Raw genomic sequence first — 23,094 nt, forward strand, 5'->3', positions numbered from 1 at the left:
AGCCCTGATACAGTGGGAAGGGGATGCCTTCCTGCTGCCATGCTGGTCCTTTCTGGGCCTGTGGAGGCTCCAAGGAGGCAGCAGGGAGGCAAACCATTTTGCCGCTGCTTGCTTATGCTGCGCACTGCGCATGCGTGGCATACTGTGCATGTGCATGTGCATGAATAAAAAGTGAGTTGTCGGCAACATGGTTTGGCTTTTATGTCTTAGGATTTGTCACTTTCATGGTACATTAGAAATGCTTTGACACACTAGTAAGTTTGTAATTCTTTGTAGATGTTTTGTCAATTTCCTTTATTGAGAAAGGAGATGAAATGCCGAAATGTGGGAGTCAACCTGAAGTCCTGTCTTGCTTGCAACACTATGCAGACTGTGATTATTCTACTTAAAAGTCTCATAAGTAGCCGGCTCAAGGTTGACTCAGCCTTCCATCCTTCCAAGTTCAGTAAAATGAGTACGCAGTTTCCTGGGAGTAAAGTGTGGATGACTGGGGAAGGCAATGGCAAACCACCCCATAACAAAAGCCTGCCCCAAAAAATGTTGTGATGTGATGTCCCTCCATGTGTCAGTAATGACTCGGTGTTTACACAGGGGACTACCTTTACCTAAGTCTTCATTAATTATCCCTTGATTCCGGATTGGGACTGTTTGCCTATGATACTGAGCAGACTGTGATTTATTTACTCAAGTTATCTTTTGATACTCGACTGAAATTGTTGTATTTTTGTATTGATACAAATATTTAATACACCTCCATAATATTTTGAATATACTACTTTGTATTTGGTCTTTATTTAGGAAATGCTGTATATCACAGTGGTTCTTTTTTTTTGTTATCTTGTTATGCACACTGTGATTCTTCTGGTATCATTGAAACTAAGCTAGTACAGCCATCTTGTGGCTGCCTCTGCCTCCTGTGGCAGCCATTTTGTAACAGCCATTTTGTGGTTGCACCCAGCATCCTGTGTCAGAATTCCAAAGGTGCCCACAGGCATAAAAAGGCTGAGGACTCCTGAAGTACAGTCAACACTAGGCTTGCCCGTCCCCCAGTGGGGTGGGGTATCCCTTGCCACCACCCTCCATCTCTCATCTGGCCAGTGAGGGGGAAGAAAGGGGATGGTATGTGGAGGCGGGAGTGAAACATGCACTCCCATGCGCTCTGGAGTGCCTCTATGTGTGCCCACATCATGATAGAAATGATGTCATTCCTGAAGTGATGTGGAAGTAACAGGTTGTGCTAGGGGCCGACTGAGTAACAATTGGCCCCCAATACAGTGTTTGGGCTGATTTTCACTCAATCGGCCCCTGGCACAAACCATTACTTCTGCCTCATACCAGCAATTATGTCATTCCTGGTGCGATGTAGGGTGTATGCTTTGCACACATGCAAAGTTACTTCCCCTCACATAATTCCGCCCATGTCCCCTCTTCCTCTGGTTTAGCCTCACAGGGACTGGCAACTCTAGTCAATACTGACCTTGATGGACAAATGGTATGGTTCAGTATAAGGCAGCTCCATTTTTTTAAATAGCAGTACTCCCTGAAGGATCAGGCCCCCTTGAGGTCAGGCCAGAAGACCAACTGTACTGTTTGGACTCATCATGCCAAATGAAGGGTATTTTATTGAAAACTGAGACAGATACAGAGTTAAGGAGCTGAGCCAAGACAAACTGATACTATGAAGACAATCCCAAAAGGTGGGATAAATCAGAGAGTAAGTAAAAAGGCTAACGAACCAATAAACAGGGAAGTAACAAGGAAAGCTAGACAGGAAGAAAGAAACAGATAGAACTAAGACAAAGTATTGAGTCTGAGCTGCATAAAGGGGGCTTTGTTGTCCAAAAGTCCACTGGCAAGAACAAGATGTTTATACATGACCAAGAAAGGGTATGAGAAGAAAAAAAAGAAAAATCATGTAGGAGAAAAGCAGAGAAGGCAAGGCTTGGTGGAGATGCATGATAAACAGGACATCTGTGGTCTTCAAAAAGGTTCCAGTTTGAGAAATTCTGCAATAGGTGATCCCAACACCTTACTATTCAGAAGATACATATGCAAAGAAGCTAGTATCTCAATATTAGGACAGAGGTAAATGCACTTAAAATGCATTGTTTTAACCAGTACTCACAAGTAAATATTAAGATGTTTGTGGGAAATGAAGGGCTATATAAAGTATTTGCTGCAGGTTTTTCTGTCAGGTTCATTTATATGCTTTGTGTTAGCAAAACTTTCCAATTTTAAGAGTAACTCTCATCTTTGCCCTCAGACCTGTTCATTAGGTATGTATCTATTAGGTATGTATCTATTAAGTGGTGAGAATAGTATAGAGAAAAATGATTCTTTTTTATAGGGTGGCGCTGACTTCTACAATGCAAACACTCTTTACCTGGAAGTTTATTTTTATTCAGTGGCAAAGGCGAAAATAAGAGAGCAGTGCCTTTTCTACACTGACTTTTACAAATAACTATTTTGGATCTTCCCTCTTTTCCTGTACTCTTTGAAAAATTTCCTCCAGTTCCTTTTCCCAGGCAATTTAATGTGTGCTTGGTAAGGGCAATTAAATTGTCAGAATTTTAAAAAAATGTTTTTAACTAGAAGGTAGCCAGGAGTATAGTCATGAGGCTGATATTGATTGTCTGAACAGAGAACATTAGTCTTCAGGTATTTACTCTGCCACCACTGCACCAGAGGCTCTTCTTCAAATCAAATCAATCCCTAAAAGAGATGGCTACTGAAATGCATAAATGGAGCTGAGTTTTGCTGTTTCTCTCTCTAGGTCTTACTATACCATATCTTGGTTTCTGATTGTTTTTTGATCTCTTCTACTTCTTCCAATTGAAAGTTCTCATGGCCTACATTCTCTAGGGTAAGAGCTATGGGAAAAAATCCTTTCTCAATGTTCATTGTAAAGTCCATTGCATTCAATAGAAATAGGATTGCACATCACATTTCATTTTGTTTGAATAGTATGTTTGTATATTGTGAATGTGTCGTAACCCACAACAGTAGTAGTATTTAATTCTAAGACATTCTTACAATTTTATTTACTGCTCGTACAACTTTTCCTTATTGCTATTCACACTGTGGCCCCAATTCTTCTCTTTCTCCTCCTAATAGATGGTTCCAAGTAAGAGCAAGTAAAAAACATGCACACTAAAATCAGCAGTATTTGGAAAGAAATGGAACCACTTGTCAATGCTGCAATAATTACTATGCTTCAGCCTGATCCACATCCCAGTTAAGCAGAAACATTTGGAATTAAACCAGTGAGGTTCCAAAATGAGCAAAATGGGTCTGAACTGGCATGAACCCAGTTCTCATAAATAGCTGTGGACTGGAGTGTATATAATTGAAATAGAATGTTTTCTCATTAATTTTTAAAGAGAAACCACAGGACAGAAGAACAATTCTACCAAGAATTCTGATGACCATTGAAAAGTGAGGTGACACAGATTCAAAGGCTGGTCACCTATCTGTATAGGATGTTGCACTAATTTATTATAGAATATCTTAGTGACTTGAACAAATCAGTTCAAAGATAGACAGACAGAAATAGGGTGTTTGGATTGGGTATGTTTACATACAGTTTGCATGTAGGATAGGGGTGTTTGCTTAGATGTGAAATGCAAGAATCCACAAAACCATAACACTAAAGTGTATGTGTGAATGTTTCCTCAAAACATTCTTAATAGCAAAACAAATCTCAAAAAAGGGTGGTGAGGTAGAAAGGGGCCTGATATTTAGGGAGCAGCAAGAAAAAGGCCCAATTACAGCACCATCTTAGGTAGATTACTCAGAATCCTACTCAAGTCTCCCAGATGGGAAAGTGTTCTGAGAATTGCACTGTGAGAGCATGCAAGCAGGGAAGGACTGGGAGGGGAAAACGGCCCTGGAAAAGGGCCACAGCTCTGCTCCTGCCAGAGTAGAGAGGGACTGTCTGCCTGTCTTGCCTCCAGCCTGCCCTGGCCCGACCTTTCCCAAGGAGGGACAGGCAGCCAGCAGGCACCACACACTGACCTACCACTAGTAGAGTTGCCAGATGGTTTCAACAAAAATACTGGATACAACTGATAAAAAATTGTCAACCAATATATCATCATCATCACCACCATCATCAATATATTTAATTCTCAATCTGGCCAAATCTTAGGATACTTTAATCCAGAGATTGTGGCCATGAAAAAATGCTAGCCCCGATTCAGAAATCCCAAAGCTTTCCAGATCGGGTCTGATTTGGGTATTTTACCCGAATAGGATTCCCGAAGCGCACACCCGTAGGCCAGGTCTGGCAGCAACCACTGGGCGATTTGCTACCAAGCAATTTGTGTGACTTGGGTGTTTTCTCCATGCACACTTACACCAGGGTCGCTTCCACATTTTCCTTTTGGAGGGGAGGCTTTCTCTGTCCCGCAGCTGTCTTCCCAACCTGCTTTCATAACTCCCATACTCAACGTCCTCATGCATTTCTTGTGTGTGTTCGTAGCGGAATTAAAAAAGCCCCCAAAACAGAAAGTGCATTCTTTCTGAACCTTGTCACAAATGACATTGGAGCAGTCCCGCCCAACTTTCCTTTTTTTTTTTTTAGCGCATGTGGGATTGCACTATATAGTTGACCTGTCTTTCAGTTTCTGTAGAAACTGGGCATGCGTAGTACTCCATTCTCTACCGTTGATTTCCCAAAGTTTTAAATACAAAAATGTTTGAGTACTGCAATCGCATGATTTCATATCCTACTATATAAAAGGCAAACTATGTTCCCTAGCACTCACTTCTTGTCCCTGCGGAAGCGCAATATGCAGGGATAAGAAGCGAGTGAGGGGCAAAACGGTTTGCCTCTCCACTGCCTCCTTGGGGCCTCCAGAGGCCCGGAAGAGCTCAGCACAGGCTGCAGGAAGGCTCAGTGTGGCAACGAGGCCCTCCCAACATCCCACAGTAGCAGAGGTGGTGCTCCCTGCCGCCTCCATGGGGCCTTGGGAGGGCTGTGCATAAGCCAAGCAGTGGCCGAGGGATCAGAGGAGGGAGCTCCTGCTCTCTTCCCCATCCCCCTCTTGACTGATGCTGCGGGGAGAGGTGCGGGGGTAGGGGGAGGCGCTGCTAGGAGCTGTTGTATTTTCCTAAACAACAGGCTTTAAAGCTAGTTTGAAATAAAATCAGAAATGGCATTCTGTTCCCAAAGTTGTTCCTAAACTGATAGTCTGATTGCTGAGTGATCCAATGTAGCAAGCACTGCATCATAATAGCGCAAGGACCGTTTTAAAAAGTTTTTAATAAGAGAGGGGAAGACTTATACCATCGTGCATGCAAGCCAGACGCTTGTGTGGGAGGGATAATGGCAAGAGGAGGGGTTGGAGATTTGTGGGCGGGCACTTCAAAAGTGCAAAAAAGTCACCAGATGCATTGATACGGTAGATAATTGCACGAAAAAAGCAGCATCAAAAATGAAAACAGAACAAAACAAGTTTCACAAAAAACGCTCAAAACCCGGGATCATCACAACCTGCTCGCGCATAGGAAATGATGATGTATGTAATGGGTGAGATAACCCGCCAAAGTTCCGTTAGCAGGCCATCTCATTAAGGACGTGTGGAAGCGACCCAAGTTTTCTGGGTATTTGATCAGTGAAGATTAGATCTGCTTTGGGCCTCTGTAATCCTGCACTTGAGGGAGCTGAAGCAAAGTGGTATCTGTTTATTTTTTCTCTACTAGAAAAATGCTCCATTTCTGTTGTGGACCTTTTGGGGAGAGAGGACATGTCAGTTTCATCAGTCGATTAGCTGAGGACACATCAGTTTCATCAGTTAATAGGCTGAGGAAACTTGCAAGGGTTTGTTTTTTGTTTTTTTAAAGCACCAATGTTGCATTTTTTTAATTAAAAGGCAAAAACAAATGGGCTAGAAGTACTGGAAGCACAGAATCTCCTGCACAAAATGCCATCCTACATAATTTGTGTTGATAACAAGACGATTTACTTCTTACTGCTGAGGTTAGTGTGCACACACAATACATAACAAACAATGATGACATTTCTGTGCCAGTTGGTATCAGTGTTCTGGAGGGAAACTTTAAAATATTAGGGATTCAGGGCTCTCTACAGAGTTTTTCCTGTTAGCTATATTGCAGCATTCTCTCCCCCCCCCCCGCCCAATTTGTTGCAAGGCTTTTGTTTTGCTGTTTTAAACAAATTCAAAATTAGGAAAAAATGGATTGGTTGCTGTTCAACCAATCAAGATGCAAGGGCCTCAGAGAAGATTCTGCACTTCAAAAAAGCTATGGTTTGACTTTGTTGAAAAAACAGGAGGTATATGCGGAGGAAGAAAAGCTACAGAAAGGCCGGAGAATGATATGATTCTGAGGCAGATGCAGCCTTTCTCCCTGCCGAATGCACAAAAGTCTGAGAAGCAGTTTAGAGATTGAATCAGGGTATTTTGACTGTGCATGCAGAGAGAAATCAATGCAGTATGAAGCCAGAACCGACTAAAAAGAGTTGTGCGGAAAAGACCTCATTTGGTTCCAGCTGCTTGATACTGTTTCAATAGCAGCCACCCCACAAAAATCTTTGTGGTGTAATGGTTAGACTTTCAGACTAGAACCTTGAATCCTCATTCTACCAAAGAAACTCATTGGGTGACTCTGGTTGGATACATATTCTCTGTAAGGCTGGGATGGTTTGGTGATTAAAAACCATCAGGACGCCTCCAGGTAGAGTCTGATGGCCTCCCTCCCACCTGGGCTAGGCCAGCCCTGTGACAGAAGTACCTGCTAACTCCAAACTGGCCAGCCTTTTCCCCAACCACAACCTCCCAAGATCTCTTTTTTAAAAAACAAAAAAACCCTTTTCTTTAGAAGATTTAGTCCTGCCATCATCTACCCCCACAGTCAGCTGAAACCAATATGGGAAACTAACTGATTGGCCATGAAAATCTCTCCCTTTCCAGCTTTCTTCAGTTGAGCCAGTAAGACTTATCTGGGAAAAACCTACCTGTCCCCTGGTAGATTCAGTTCTTTTCAAACCTTACTGGCTGTAATGGAGAACAAGCATACTGGGGTGTTGCTACTTTATCAAGCCATAGAGGAAAGACAGAGAGCACGCAGGGAGCTTGGCTGCAATGGTTGCAGGCGTAATTAGTTAGACAATTTATTTACTGGACATAAAAGGCATATACTGGACTTTCCAGTTCAAAACTAGACACCTGTTAGCCCTACCCACTGGGGTGGTTTGGCCCTTCTGTGGAAGGAGGCCATCGACTCACTAGGAAACTTCCCAGTGGCCAAAATGGCCATTCCACCCTGCACACAAGCCATTTACTCACTTTGGAAGTCATTTGTTGAACTGTATTACTTTCTTTTTAATCATAATATTAACATGCTGCTATTCATCCTAGTGATAGGGAATGATATAAATGCAAACAAGAGAAATATTTGCCTTAGGAACGCTCTTTTCCTGAAGACTGTGTTAATATTGAGGGGAGCTCTAATAAGAAGTTTAATGTTGTTTGGATATTTTGCATATCCAGCAAGTAGTATGATTTCTCCTCGAGGCAAATTATTTATAGGATTGTACGTTAACTGGGGGAGGGTTCAATTTGACACATTTATAGAATAATTTCAGTGAAAAATAAAATAATTAATTGAATCATTTAAAAATCATCAGTATTATTTTGTTAAACTAAAAATATCTGGAAAATTTACACATAATAAAAATGCTAGTAAAATGGAATTGCGCTTGCAATTATGGCAATTAGTAATTAAATCTGTGTTTAAAGCAATCTGTAAAAATATTATGGTCCTCTTTGAAACATAAATATTTATTATTTAATTGTACTAGTATAGCATCACACACTGCATTTCTTTCTATAAAGAGGATTCAACTATTTCACTCCATAAAATATACATTATATATATAAAAATTCTCCAGTCAATAGATTGTGAAGTGACACTATTGACGTGATTTAGTATTACATAAGGAATGCAACTGACTGTTGGTTCTACAGAAGCAAAACAGAATGGTCAAAGACTTCCAGTGTGCTTGGAAACCCTTTGTACATACGCAGTACAAACTTAACAAAGCAGAAGTGGCCTATTTAAATCTACATCTCCTTCTTTCCTCTAGCTTTAGCTAAAGCTGTGAGGATTATGGACTATTATTGCCGTTATATCATATTATTGACTGTTCTTTCTATGGCCATTTGTTTTAAAGGACTTCTGTCCATGTTGACAGTATAGTGGTTGACATACTGAAGACACTTTCCTCTAGAAATGGCTGCTTATGGATGGCTGTGAGAGGTCAAGATGTGCGGCCCAGGCCAAACTTTTTAATCATGAACAGTCACACAAAAGTAAAATAATTTCCATTAGGCACTAACCGCTTATCATTTAAAAATAAATAGCAGAAATGAGTTTAGCAATTTGTACCTTGTCTCAAGAAATATTAATTTCCCAAGTGGACTATTATCAGCAAAATTAATATCAGTTTTAAACTAATTTTCAGTGTAACTTCTTTTATTTCCCCCTTTAGCTCCCCGGAAAACCTAAACACCTGATAAAGCTGAATTTTAAAACCATTATAAATAATTATTGGTTTTTGCAACTTGAAATTAGAAAAAATAATGTCAATGCACTGCAAAAAAGGGGGGAAGGGGAACGTATCTGTTCTTAGAATTTAGTCCTCATATCTGAAGAGTACCTCTTATATTAAAAAGAAAAATCAAGCAAAAAACTAAAATGCAGAAAAACAGAAAAAAGAATTCCTACCAATGTAGATAGGTTTGTACACAGTTTTCAATTTAAAGTAGAGCTAATTAAAATAATCACTAAGGCTTTCTCACAGGGAAATATACTTTGGCCACATTGTTATAACACAAATAGGTAATTTATCATAAACTACACCAAGGGAATAAAGGAATCTTCTACCTTTGTCTGAAATCATTGGCAAGTTCAATGCTCTGAGCAAAATTCTTCCATAGACAGATGCCATTAAGATATAATTAGGCCTTTAAACTCACAGGGCTGAAATGCAAGGAAGAGACTTTGGAATGTGAAACAGTTTCACATCGTCTCAAACAAATGAAGCTCTGAGCCTCCTTGCCATGCACGGTACCTGCTGCTATCGGCAAGAAGCAGATTTTACACTGACCATGTTCTATTGCTGCTTTTAACGTCGCTTCAGGATGTGTCGATCCAAGGGGGTTACGCACAAATCGTCGCCGGCGCCGCAAGTCATCTTCCCAGTAGTCAAGGCGCCAGAACTCACGAGGACGACTACAATGAAACAGAGGAACCACATATGTTAGCAATTATCAAACAGCATGGTAGCACTGAATTTCTGCATAAAGCTTTCCTTGTTTGCTCTGCTTTTTAAAAAAAAAATAGCACCCCAAACCCCTTTCTACAATCTTTAACTTAGGTATGTCCTTGAAAATAACAATATCACCTTCCAGTCTGAGGAACTCCTTTCTCTTTTTTTCTTGGAAGGTGAAATGAGCACTAAATACATCATTTTGAAATGAATTGCTGACAGTGTGATCAGTTTCCCCACACTCTAGTGGCATGTGCTCCGATTTCAGCCTCATTTCAGCCTCAGCAGGGCACCTTTCTCAGTGACTGCATTTATAAACCAGAATAGGGAAAAGGCTATTATAAATATGGTATAGCATTACCTATATTAATCAAAGTCTGTCCCCCTTCATTTTTCTTCCTAATTTGTGCCTTTTTGCACAAGGTCAGTAAATCATACATGAATTCTTGGTCGAGAAAGTGTTAACTTTAATGAATACTTCTGTTACATGATTATGTATGTGATAATAAAATATTACTCTGTTTAGATGTGCAGGAATTTAATTAAAATAATCTCTTAAAATATTCATTACATTTAGCCCCTGAGGCTTAGAACAACACAAGAAAATACATTTCGTTTCCATTTCCTGTTTTTAAACAAACCATTCCAGGACTATGAAATAGCAATCAATTTTCAAACAAATCAGATTGGATTTCTTTTTTATGTAGCTGCATTTTTGCATTTAATTAAGAACTACCATGCTATAGTGTGCATATTGAAGCCATTTTACAATTTACATTTAGAAAAAGCTTTTTATCACATTTGTTATTTTCCACATTGTATTATTCAAATATGCATAGATCTTTTTAACTGCATAGATCTTTTTAATATGGTCATATATAAATGCCAGATGCTATCTTGTTAGATTATCCTGAATGAATGTGCTGTAAAACTGTATATTAACCATTAAAAACTGCAAAAACAACCAACTCAGGTGTGCATTCATATATATTCACAATTTACACATACATACACATTATGTAGTGAAACAACAGAGCTTTACAAGAAGATTGTTACTAGAGATCTACAACCAACATCTGCATGATTCCATTACAAAGATATAATTTTATTTATAAAAGATTGTTGCATGAATGATAAACCTAAAATGCAAAGTATAACCTCATTTCTATTACATGAGCTAATAATCACCATATATCAGTCAGTTCTAACAAATTAAAAGCTCAGATTGATTTTTTAGATCAGAAATTATTATCAACACACAATACTGGTAGTTTTGTCCCTACTTTAATTATTTAGTAACCTGAAAGAGAAAATATTCTTGTCGAAGGGTAAGTCAACAGTCTTAGATAATATAGATAATATACAGTATGTAAACGAATACATGCAAAATGTGGGTTTTCATTAACAAACCCTATTCCAATGTTAAAACATGGGCAGAGCAATCCTGAGGCCCGCTGTGCCGTTGGTGTCCGCATGCCCGTGTACCTGCAGTGCTGCTTGTCTACTCTCTAAGGACTTTAATGGGAACGCTACACCAGCAGCTGAGTCTGGAAAGGCATGGTGAGGCCACTGTCGAGCGCGCATGCTCCGCCCTTCCCTGACAACCCTGCCAGCATCCTCCTATAGCTACGCCGCCCTCATGACAGGAACACGTGGCAAGCAACAGCGCAGCCAATGTGCAGGCTGCGATTCTCACGGTCTGTTGACATCTCCATTCCCCCCTGCCAGAAAGCAAGCAGCCAGGGATCACATGCCCCCATAGTCATAGAATCCACATCAGGCACACGACGGGGGGAAGCCATCCATAGGGAGCTGCAGGGGTGGCCTCAGGGGTTGCAGAGGTGGCCTCCATCACCAATCGGACAGGTCACAGGCCCACAGCCCTCCGACTCTGTTGGGGGTGCCCAGCCATCTCACATGGCTGAGGGAGCTAGACCGTCACTGCGGGGAGCTGTGTTCTGGCCATGGTGCCAGCAGCCTTACAACACCCTCCCATGCTGGCATTGTGTGAGTTACTGGACAGGGCCAGTTGCCTTCATCTGGCCATGCACACATGAGTGCAAGGGGGCGGTCTGCTCCCCAGCCCAGACCCTCCCAGCTGTCACAAAGGATCTCCATATGCAGATGAGGGGGGGATCTTGACAAAAACCACTCTTGGTCATATCCTGCCATGGAGGTGCCCATGGCGATCCCACTCCAGCGGTTGTCACAGCTGCTCCATGTTCCCCTGGCTTCCCCATACTGAGGCGAGAAGGCCACTCGCTGCAACCCAAAGGATCCTATGGAGATAGTGGCTGGGGAGACCAGGAACGGAAGGCTCATCCAGCTGGCGTGGTCTTTGGGCTACCTGGACTGGACCGATTAAGACTGTTAATCCTGTGATTACCAGTAGAGAGATGGTGCATGCTTGCACCAACACATGTATGCTCCCTCCTCCAGCGGGCAGGTATTCAATGTGGAATTCTCATTCAGCTTGGGGGGCTGTTTGCATGGCAGTCAGAACCACAAGGGCCATTCCTCATGCTACCTTCTCAGGAGCAGGGTTAAACTGCAGGCTGCCTAGGGAACAGCTCTGTGAGCAGGTCTCAGATGGCAGCCAGGAAGGACCATCAGGGGCTGGAACAATCACACTCCCTGGCCTCCCTGACAGGTCATAACTGGTCTGAAAGGGAAACAGAGGTGTGGGTGAGGGGAAGGTGGTATGAATGAGCGTGCCGGGGCAGCCACCTCTCCAGCTCTTTCTTACCTGTCAGTGTGCCCTTACCCTTCCTCGAGCCAGGACTTAGAAGATGAGTAACCTGCAAGGAACTCGTGTGGTAGTTGTTAGTCGGATATTCTGGAGGTGGCTCTCCCCCCACATGCAAGAGCAAGGCATGCCCCAAATTTCGCAAAGTTCCCCCTGCACACTCTTGCCCCACCACTGCAAGCACCTTCTCTTGGCTCACACGCTAGCTACCTGGGGTCATGGACACCCAAGCCGGAGGTTATGTAGGGTGCCCAGGGAGCTGACTGGGTGCTGGGAAGGGGGCTCGGCTGCTGCAGGGGCACAAGTGGATTGGCCCCTGTAATAGTCAGCATCCTATGCTCTGCTGGGCCACACCACTTGGGTGGGGCCGGGTGTGTGGGGGGGGGGAATGGACTTTTCCTGTACAATGGGTGCCCACGGGCTATGCCATCATTTTTGTGGCATAATTTTCCGCCACTACTGGTGGCATTCCCATGCCTGAAACAGTTTAGAAAATGGACTAAGTTGCGCCCCACCAGCACCGTGAGTTACATCTCAGTAATTCCTGCACCCAGCCACCGTAGCCAGCTGCCGGCAAAGGAGCTGGGTGGAGCAGTGCCAGGCTACTATGCCAGCATAGAATGGAGGGGGGTTACATCAGCATAAGTCCGGGATACACCAGTGTAACTCCTAGCCTCCCAGGGCACTCCCCTCCCCCTCAGAATTGTACTGAACGTCACTTCTTGCATTAATTCCAACACTTATCACTATTTTGTATTCTGTTCTAATTGAGAGGCCTATACTTTTACTTTCTGTGCCTTATATAAAAAGACAAACAGGTTTGAAAGACTTTCATTTCCAAGTAATTCCATATAAATCGTCTAGAATTGTTATATAAAAGAAAAAATCCTACATTTGCTGAAAATAAACAACTTAAAATTTTCTATTAGTGATTACTCTCCCCCCAAAAGATAGAACACAGCCAGCTATATGTATGCCTTGATAGTCATAGAGCATGGATAGCCACTTTATCATTCTGCCTTCCTTCATTTATCGGTTAAAATTACTATCAAATATCAACTAGGATAGAGTCGTGAATCACAAACTGTTCCTCATCTTCAGGGAATGATACAATGAGAGTCTATTTATCAGTATGGCAATCAGCACAAGTAATTAGTTCCCTTGACTGAGATCCCCTGCAAAGCTTATTATGGTCAGTGCCACAAACATATGACAATGAAAGGTAATAGAGGCTTCTAAAATTTGTTAACTGCTTTTGCCATCAATCCTTCCAATGGTTTACCCTACAGTATTGTACAAAGACGGTAAATTATTAATTTGTCATCCATTCATCTTTCTGTGATGTAATTAAATGATGCCATTCTTCTGGTTAAAATTACTTTACTGTGTTAAAATTAGTAAAATTAAATGTAACAATAGCAGAAGGCATGAAGGCACTACTGGAAAAATCATTACAGATTTCAAGTGCTTAGTTTGTACTGAAAACTCCTTATCAGGTGTATTTCTTGAAGATACCTAATATTTGGTTTATTTTGAAGCATAATGCCAGTTAACAGTAGAATGTGTTTGAGAACATGTGGATTAAGAAAATTTGTCAGCTAACATAGAGCCTAATTTCTAGAGCATTAGTAAACTAATAAAATGACGATGGCTAGTACTACCAATACTTATTATAGCTGTTGTTGTCATTGTCATCATTGTATGAAGGGATACAGCCTCACTTCTAGAGCACTATTACATTTTTTAAAAAAACTTTCACTTGCTAAGACTGATGATGATTATTATTTTGGTATAAAGGGACAGCTCACTAAAGGTAAGTAAATTTTTCTTTTTTAAACAATGGACATTGCTACATGAAACCACCATATTGATTTGTTGCTTTTGAAGCAAGAAGCAGACACACAACCTCAGTCTAACTGGAAACACTTGTCTGGGGTCCACAGTGCAGTCCCCGGACTTGCCGGGAGGAGGAGCTGGGAGACAGCCGCCCAGTCGCCCCAGCAGGCTCCCAGGGCCAGAACCTACCTAAACAGGAGGGAGGGAAAGAAGCACTCAAGCCTCAGAGGGTTAGAAGGGGCAGGTGGAGGCCAGCGAGTCCCACCCTCCAGTGGGAGTCTAGGAGGCCAGGCAGAGAGAGTGGGGTCAACCCAGAGGGGGCCAGAGCAGAGGGAGAGGAAAAAGGCAATGCAGACAGACAGCAGCTGACCAAACAGAAACCGTTACCAGCCAGGGAAGAGAAGCAGCCTCAGCAACTCAGCGGGGACAGGCAACCAGCAGTTGGGCAAACAGAAGCCTTACCAACCGAGGAGGAGAAGCAGCTTCAGCAACCCAGAGCCACGCCCTAGCCTGCAGCCCATCTTGAAAGCAATAATCTAGGCCAGGAGCGAAGCAACACCAGGTGGAGCTGCCTGAGGCAATCTGGGGGAGAAGATAGGCAGTCAGCCAAGGAAGCTCAGCTGGACCTGCCTTCAGCCATCAGCCCTGCCAGAGCCAGCCAACAAGGCCCAGGTGGCCCGGCCCAGTGCTTCCAGCCAAACAAGCACAAGTGCAGCTGTCTAAGCCAGCTAGGGCCATGGTTAGAGGGCAGCAGGTAGAGCATGGCAAGGCTGAGGGGATAAAAGGGAAGCCCTCTCACAGGGTGTGGTGGGTTGAGTAGGAGTGATGGAGTGGAGAGAAGTGAGAGAGTGCAAGGAGGGGAGGAGGCAAGCTGATGAAGGAGGAGAAGAAACGTGATGATGGGGTCAGGTTGAGCAGGCCAGCAAGTAGACTGAGAGGGCGTCTGGGTGAGGTATACCACCCCTCCTTCCACAGAGCAGGGTCCTGCAGTATCCCTGACACCCCTTTGAAGTCAGAGCCAGGCCTGCTGGCACCCTGCCCAGCGGCACCCACGGCAAGCCCTGACAACACTGGACAAGACTGATTTTGACCTCTAGTCTTCAACTAAAGATGGTGCATAGAAACCAAATTGCTACACCAAGCTGCATTGTACTGTATCATTTTTCACCCTGATGCTATAGTTTATCAAAATACTGGATATTTGGGGGAGAGACTCATGGAATAATGCATCAGTAGCAACTTTTTATAAGTTCTTAAAATGCTAACTACATAGCACTACTATAAACATCAGCAACTGGCAGCATCTGGGCAAGTTCTGGTGACCTATGACTCACATATGTCCTCCTCCAATATCACTGCTGATGTAACTAGTTGAGCTTAAAAGCCTCAGACTGACACATTAGTAGCATGGATGTAGAGGAGAAATCAACAAGTCTTACAGTGCTAGGTCAGGGAGAGGCACTTGCTTCTGGGAAGAGAGAAGAGGGTTGTGGGGAGACATTTTCTAGACACGAGGAAGGACTGGAGGTTATCCAGGAACAATTGAGGGCTACAGCCAAAAAAGGAAGCAACGAGCGAATTGCCTCATGATTTCTATGCTTGGCCCATTGTGTATGTAATCACTGTGCACGTAATCAACATTAATTTGCATAGAATCAAGTCCCAGATTGAGTTTGAAAAACACTCCCCTCCCCCCCCACATAATTATACAGGAAGTAGGAAGGCATGGACCATGATGTTAAAGTGTCCAGCAATGGTCAAATAATGATCATTAATAACTCAGCACACAGTAGGGTCCTGCAATACCAGTTTCTATCAGAATTGGTTTTCTTTAACAGAACATGAGAGGGGCAACAGCTACAGCTGTGTAGAGCAAAAAAGGAATTTATGAGAGGAGGCAACAAAAATGCAGCCTCCCAAACCATGAAGTGGATGGCTCAGACCACCATTTATTTTGAGTCATGTAAAACATCTAAACACAATCCAAAATTTTATGGCTTTTATGAAGAAGGACCAAACCTAGCTAACATTTCACGGAAGTGAGTTCAATCTTAAATGAATCAATGCAGCAGTGTCTGCTATAAAACTGGTTTAAAAGGCAAAAAGAAAAAACACAACCCTATCTACGTGAAGGGTAATTTTGCCAAATATAAAACCAGACAGAAAGTACAGTGCAGTAGCCTTAATAAACCACATGCTGTAATGAAAACAGGAGACTAGTCTGGAGCTCATTTCACAAGATGCCTGTTCAAAAGAAAAACATCTCTTGTTTCCTGGGCTGGAGGTTAAATACATCATGCAGGTAAAATGTTTGCTTATGCCTGGTCATGAGTGTGAGTTTTTGTGCCGTTGAGGAAAGTGCCTGACTGACAGCTCTAGAAGCTGAGGCTATTAATTATGCTCATAGCTGTTAAGATTGTGATGATCACCTTCTCAAAATGTTACACTTGGGTCTGTCTGAAACCATCAGAACAAATGCTTTAGGGCCAGATGTTAAGGTGGCATAACTTGTATGTTACAATGAAGACTGTGCCAATATCCTCTGAATTGGGGCAGCTAAGTGGGTCATTTATAAAATATAGCATGGGTGGGCAGAAGAGGGATACTGAACTTTCCCTGGCCCCTCTGTAATTGCTTCTTCTCCGCAGTTTTGCTTCTAGTAGGGATTATTTGGAATCTAATGGGAAGGGGCGGGGGCTGGGGAGAAAAAAATGTAACAGGGAGGCACTAGCATCAGCACTCCCTTCCAGGGGACCATGCTGTGTGTTCAATATCCTGTGCAGCCACTCTGTATTATTGGAACTTGGTTTAATCTGCATTGTGACAAATGCATCATCCCATCATTGTCTAGTTTGCCTCGATGGAAAAAAAAACCCAAAACAGAGTATGACCAAGTCAGAAGACATTACAAATAATGTCAAAGTCTAGTAGCTTAGATCACAGCACCTTAGGAAAATCTAAGATTCAGTTTCAAATGCATACCAATTGTCTATTTTTTTTCTTTTTGATAGAAAGGAAAATGCTGTTCCTGTCTACATTACTAAAAGTACTTCATCCAGAGACCAGGAAACAATACTGCTGTTCAGCTTGGAACTATTGTGATCAACCACAAGAATTTTCAACATCACTGGTATTTGTGGAACAGATTGTGTGAAGTTTTAATTTATTTCCAAGAAATAAATTAAATGACCCAAATACGTGAACACAACCAGAATAAAAGATTTTAACTGAATCAGTTTTACCTGAAGGAAGTTTATATTGACTTACAATTACACTTTGGAGTGTAGTCAGGGGATTCATGCTTATCTGTAACTGTGAATCTCTACAGATGCAGTTCCTAAACTGACAGAATATTATAATACGAAAGGAAACAGAACTATGTAGAATGTCCTTATATCTTTGGACATAGGGTCTGATAAAAAACAGAGGAACATACAGATAACATTATTTATTTCTTCAACAAAATGTATACCTTGCCTTTCTACCATCATAAGGGTCATCTAGACAGCTAACAAATTAAAACATACTTAACAAAATCACATCTTAAAAATTATTAATACCAAAAAAAAAATTAAAACTAGAGTTATAGTGCCACACAGCAGACAGTTGGCACCAGACAGGGTATATCCAGCCAACTCTGACAAGCATAAGGGAATTGCTTAGTAAGTGAGGTAGCCTAGGACTGCAGTGCAAATGGGACTAAAGTGACCTTGATTCCTCCTTATTTAACGTTTAATATGATACTGATCTATGTAGAGGACGAAGACAAGATCTGGCTGATCTGATATGAGACAAGGACAACTTTAAACTTTTCATGGTCAGCCTCCTTCTTTCCTCCACCCCACCATTTCAGACACTATTTGCCACCCCTAAACAGCTCCCAAAGTCCATTCCTTCATGTTGTGGTCGGCCCAGCCTCCGCCATTTTAATAGCCATTTTAATATGGCTGCTTATGATATTAAAGATGTTCAGGCCCCTGGAGTTAAAATGGCTGCTGTATTGCCACCAGAGAGCCTCTAACAGTTGCTGAATCCTGCCCAGGAGAACATGGCACGCATGGAATGCTGCACAGGAATGCGGAGTGATTGAGAAGCGATTGGACTTACTATCTCTCCAGCCCCAGAGGGGTCCAGTGCAACAAAGGTCTCGCAGAGTCATCCCCACATAATACATTACTTTCCCTTCTTCTGTGATGAGATCTCTTGTCCATGATTGAGAAGCTAATCAAATGACATTCATAAGTATATACAGTCATTCCTGGGAAAGAACAGTCCCTCCGTAAAAGTACTTAACTTAGTGCCGGTGGACTTCATCAGCAAACTATCCTTTTTTGTGCAGCGCAAGAACTAGTTTTACATTTGTATCCACATGCCCCGTGCAGCTACCCATCACGGCAATCAAATATTTTGTCAAACCCAGGAACTGACCATTGAAGTCTTTGTTCTGACTACTAGGTAAGTTTCCCCCACCTCAGTGCACATTTTACCTATAAAGGTAGAGTCCTGGCCCCATCCAAATCGTTCACGCTTATTGGATCCACAAGCGCTGTTCCCTTGAGGTTTGCTCTGAGCCTCTTGCTCTCTTGGCCAAGGATGCTGAACGTTTGAAGCTTTTCTCTCTCTTTTCACCGTGGACTGGACTGCTGTTCAGGATAGGTAGATATACTTGCTCCCTCTCTCTCTCTATCCCCAATTTCCGGCTAAGCTTCCTAGGACTCTGTGCGTGTGTGTAATTATTTTCCCCAGGAATTTTGTGTGTATGTGCACGAAGCCTTGTTCTGTAATAAAAGTTATTGTCTGTTGTTAAGAACCAGCCTTGTTTGCTAATTTGGGGAGGGGACTCCGTAGACACAGGTGATTGATCCACGCCGTTACTGAACTCTTGCATAGCCATCCTCCTTGCTTGCTAATTCCCCCACAAATTATTTATTGCAAGGAGACCACTTCCGGTAACAAAATGGCTACCTCACCTCTGCACTGAAGGGCATGGGCTAATGAAAAGTCACCAGTCATGCCTTTTTTCTGTGGAAAAAATATGCTGTTTGATTCACAGCATTGGTTTACAGTGTCAGGTATGATCTTACATATATCTACTTAGTAGTAAATCTCGCTAAGTTTAATAAGACCTACTTCTCAGTTAAGCATGCTTAAGAAAAAACTTCCAGATTTTCAAAATATGCCAGCAGAACACGTTGGATTATCAGTTGCTGCTTTCAAATTGCTAATGGTAGAAGAAACAAAGCATGACAGTAAAAACAAACACTCCAATTGCTTTTATAAATGTGAAGTTTCATTTCACTAAGGCTGTAAGACTTCAAAAATTTAAGTCTAAGCATTTTTTCCTTTTTTCCAGCCTACATCAGCTACTGTAAAAATTTAAAATTCTAACTAGGTCAACTACAAACTTAATAAATGGCTTTCCCGCCCTCCTTCAGCAAAAGTATTATGCACTTGATTTTAAATTGAAAGATAAAAGTGATCAACTTCCAGCACAGCTTTACTTTCAGCATAAATCTAGATGAAATAACATCTAGGTATTAGAGGGCATCATGAGATAAAGCATTCTCTTCTGTCTCACGAACTGAAATGCATTGTGCCTTCATGCAGATAGAGATGGAGCATACTAACTAAAATCTCTACCATTTATCAAAGAGTAGCCATAAATAAAGTACAAGCTACCCATCTCTGTACCATCTTAATGGGAAAAAAGTGTTTCAGATAGTAAAATATTTTCTAATCTTCACATATTTCTTTTAGTGAAGCTTCAGAAAACATTAACTTCGATGAAGAACCACATATAATTATGATGAAGTAGATTTTCATGCCTACTAATTTATGTATTATCTTTCAGGTAGTCACAGTATTTAATAGAAACTACAATAAAGATGCTGTAACTTTTAAAAACTGCCTTGGACCTTTATTAAAGCTCCTCCTTATGTTACCTTAAACTTTAACCTCAGGAAGACTCTGGTCACAATCAAAACTCCTTTCTCCACACACACATAGCTTCAGATGTTCTCTACCCAGGATTTTACCTTAAGAACACCTTTCCTTTGTGTTTGAATTTCATTGCTAATACCATTTGTGGAATTTTGCCCTGTTTGTGCAACCTATATATTACTGCCTCCCAAAAGGTTTTTACTGTCACCAAAGGCTTTTGTATTAGATCTCTTCCGTTTAACTGATATTATAGGAAAACTTAGTCATAGATGGTAGCATGACATAATGATCAGAGCTTGGGGGTAGCTGTGAGATTAAAAAGGGATCTTGTATTTCAGATTAATCAGGCATTTTACTTAACCAGAAGTGGAATTTATTTATAATACACATGTGTAATTGGTGCAGAATAGTGATAAATGTATTGGTTTCAGAATAGATCACAAGCCCATTGATTTCAACATGCATTTCTCATATCAAGCATCTTTGCCAACATTCATCAACTGGTACAATGTGTTTCAGGTAGGCAGCCATGTTGCTCTGCAGTAGAAAAGCAAGTTTCAAGACCATTAGCATCTTAAAGATCACAAAATTTCCAGAGTATAAGCTTTTGAGAGTCAAAGCGCCCTTCATCAGATTGTAGTAGTACAATGCAGTGTTTGGTGAATTTTCATAACTTACTAGTGAACAAGAGGGTTTTTTTCAAAGCAAAGACCTTGGGGCACACAACTGAAGTTGATGGGCAGTAGATTCAAGGCAGAGGAAAAAGTATTACTTCCTACAATCCAATAAACTTCAGGGACTCATTGTCATTGACAGCAGTGATAGTCGCCAGTTTAGAAGGCTTTAAAAGGGCGTTAGACAATTAATGGAGGATGAGTCTATCCATCAATGGCTGATAGCTGTGATAGCTGGAACCAGTATGTTGAAAGATACTGTACCTCTGAATAAAAGTTGCAGGGAGGCAACAGGGGGAGGTATTGGCTTCCCTATTGTACTCATAGTGTGGCTGGTTACTATGGGAAACAGGATGCTGAACTAGATTGATCTAATCCAGCATGGCTCTTCTTATATGAAGAACTAGAAATATGGGTGAAAATATTATAGACAATATTTGCCCAAGTCAAAACCTCAGAAGAAACCATGTCTTCCTTCTGTACAGCAGAATTGCAGAGAATCTTAAGGTGCCTTGTGACTCAGGATAGCCACAATCTCCAATGAAGTCAGCAAAAATTGGTAATAAATCTTGCACCCTGAATAAGAGGACTTCCTAGGGGCACATTAGCTCTCCCAGTGCTAAAGAAAAATGTTAAGGAATTCATGTATTTAGCATGCAAGAACATGTTATAGAGAGAGCCAGTGTGGGCTAATGCAGGAGTGTCTAACTGGCCACCCCGTCCCACGGGTTATTAGGCTGAGGTGGGTTATTAGGCTGAGGCAGTGGGGCAAATTGTGTGTGGCTGTTTTATAATTTGTGTTATATTGCTGTGAGATTTTATTATATTTATTTTACATTTTAAAATGTTGTGATCTGCTCTGAGCTTGCTTGCAGGAAGAGCAGAATAGAAATAAATAAAATAATCTGGGAAACCCGGGTTCAAATACCTGCTTTAATATGGAAGCTTGTTGGGTAACCTTGGGCCTGTGACACATTACCTACCTTACAAGACTATTGTGAGGATAACATGGATGAGAGGGCCATGTAAGTCATTCTGGGTCACCATTTGGGAGAAAGGTGAGGTATAAACAAACATACATACATTATTAAAATACCTTATTGTAACTGGAGGTGTGTTTTCATTGTGATTTCATATCTGGGGCTGTTGAATGAAATGTTTAACGTGATTGTAGTTTTCTGTTTGGGTGTTGCTGGACTGGGGGGGATCAAAATTTGTCAGGATTTTTTTTCAATTCTTGTGATTTTTGTGGATTTTTTTAAATGGGGAAGGTAAAAAGGAACCAATTGGAGGCTCTGGGGCACCTGTTTTTGCACAATAATACCAAAACCACTCAGAACACAGTCCTCCTTCTAATCTAAAGAATCTTCAAGTAGATTGAATAAAGGTGGGTATTTTTACAGACCCCCAAAATAGGTCTCTCTCTGTGTAGCCACACTAAGTTCTCTTTTTAACTAATTCCTAAAATGGCCATGAAGCAGCAGCCAGCCAGCCAGCTGGAGAGCTTCAGCCAGCCTTTATGGGTCTGCGATCCAGCATTCATATACTGGTTATATAGTCAGATTTATCTTGATCTGGCATAATCCAGCTATGCCAATTTAAATTAGAAGAACCCAGATCAGATCTGGGAAATTGGACACTGACAGGCCAGATTAAACTGCAGGCTGGCTTCTCCAAGCTTTTTTCTTCTTTCCAGGCATGGGGTGGAAAGCAAGACCATCTCCCTTGGCTTGTGCCCTCATGGTTTCCAGCCTCTCTGCCTGCTGCTTCCTGTACCCTACTGCCCTTGCACCACTCTTCTGCCACAGAGCTTGCCTTGGAACTACCCTCTCACTGTACCCCACTACCCTCTCACTTGCAGCTGCTGCTCTACCTCTTTTCTCTGCAAGATCTATGGATTTCCATCCCACCTCCACCTGCGAGCTCAAAGAGCCCTCAAGCCACCACCAGCCACCTTTTAAACTCCATGGCTTGTCCAGTGTGCCCCTCCCCCTTGCTTCAGTTTGGGATTCTCTTGTTTGACATTGGGATTCTCTGGTTTGACACTGGTTCCCTTGCTGTAGTTTGATTCTGTTTGGCTTTGTTGTTTCAGGTTGCATTGGAAATGGACTTGCATTGGAACTGGCTTTTGACCAGATGTTGCTTTTACTTTTCTCCTTGCCTGGAAATGTTTCCCAACAGGTAACAATGGTGAGTGGCTGGGAGCCCACAGAATTGCATCCTGGGATCTAATCTTCCAGAAACTTGGGGCATCTTTAGGAAAAGAGTAAGTTTCCAGCAAATGTTATGGAGTTTGGTTGGAAAATCCCCTCCAAGCCTCTGTGGACTGTTTTCTCCAGAGGGAATAAATGCCATATAAATTTGAGATTCTCTAATCTTATGGAACCAGATTAGAGAATCATACCCAGATTTCAGGCATACCGAAATTTTATGGTATCCCTGATACCCAGATTGAACCAATTTTTTTTCTGCACACCCCTATGCACACCAGCATTAAAAATAAACCTCTGTATTAATTCCATTTCTCTACTTCTACAGTGACTGACAATAAAAAATTACCTTTCCATTGAAAAAATCTGCATTTGCCTTCCTTCCTTGTTGCATTT

The 23,094-nt window shown here is 41.9% G+C and overlaps 1 protein-coding gene across 3 annotated transcripts in view; it reads right to left on the bottom strand.

The window, feature by feature from the left end:
• Positions 1-23,094, bottom strand: part of LRBA (LPS responsive beige-like anchor protein) — a 602,029-nt gene that overhangs the window by 265,869 nt on the left and 313,066 nt on the right. For all 3 annotated transcript variants that reach the window (XM_054990072.1, XM_054990073.1, XM_054990070.1), the window contains exon 38: positions 9,131-9,255. In XM_054990072.1, coding sequence (XP_054846047.1) covers positions 9,131-9,255 — 125 coding nt within the window. The remainder of the gene's footprint in view (positions 1-9,130; positions 9,256-23,094) is intronic.

Source organism: Eublepharis macularius, chromosome 10, assembly GCF_028583425.1.
Source record: "Eublepharis macularius isolate TG4126 chromosome 10, MPM_Emac_v1.0, whole genome shotgun sequence".
In the NCBI taxonomy this organism is placed as follows: Eukaryota; Metazoa; Chordata; class Lepidosauria; order Squamata; family Eublepharidae; genus Eublepharis; species Eublepharis macularius.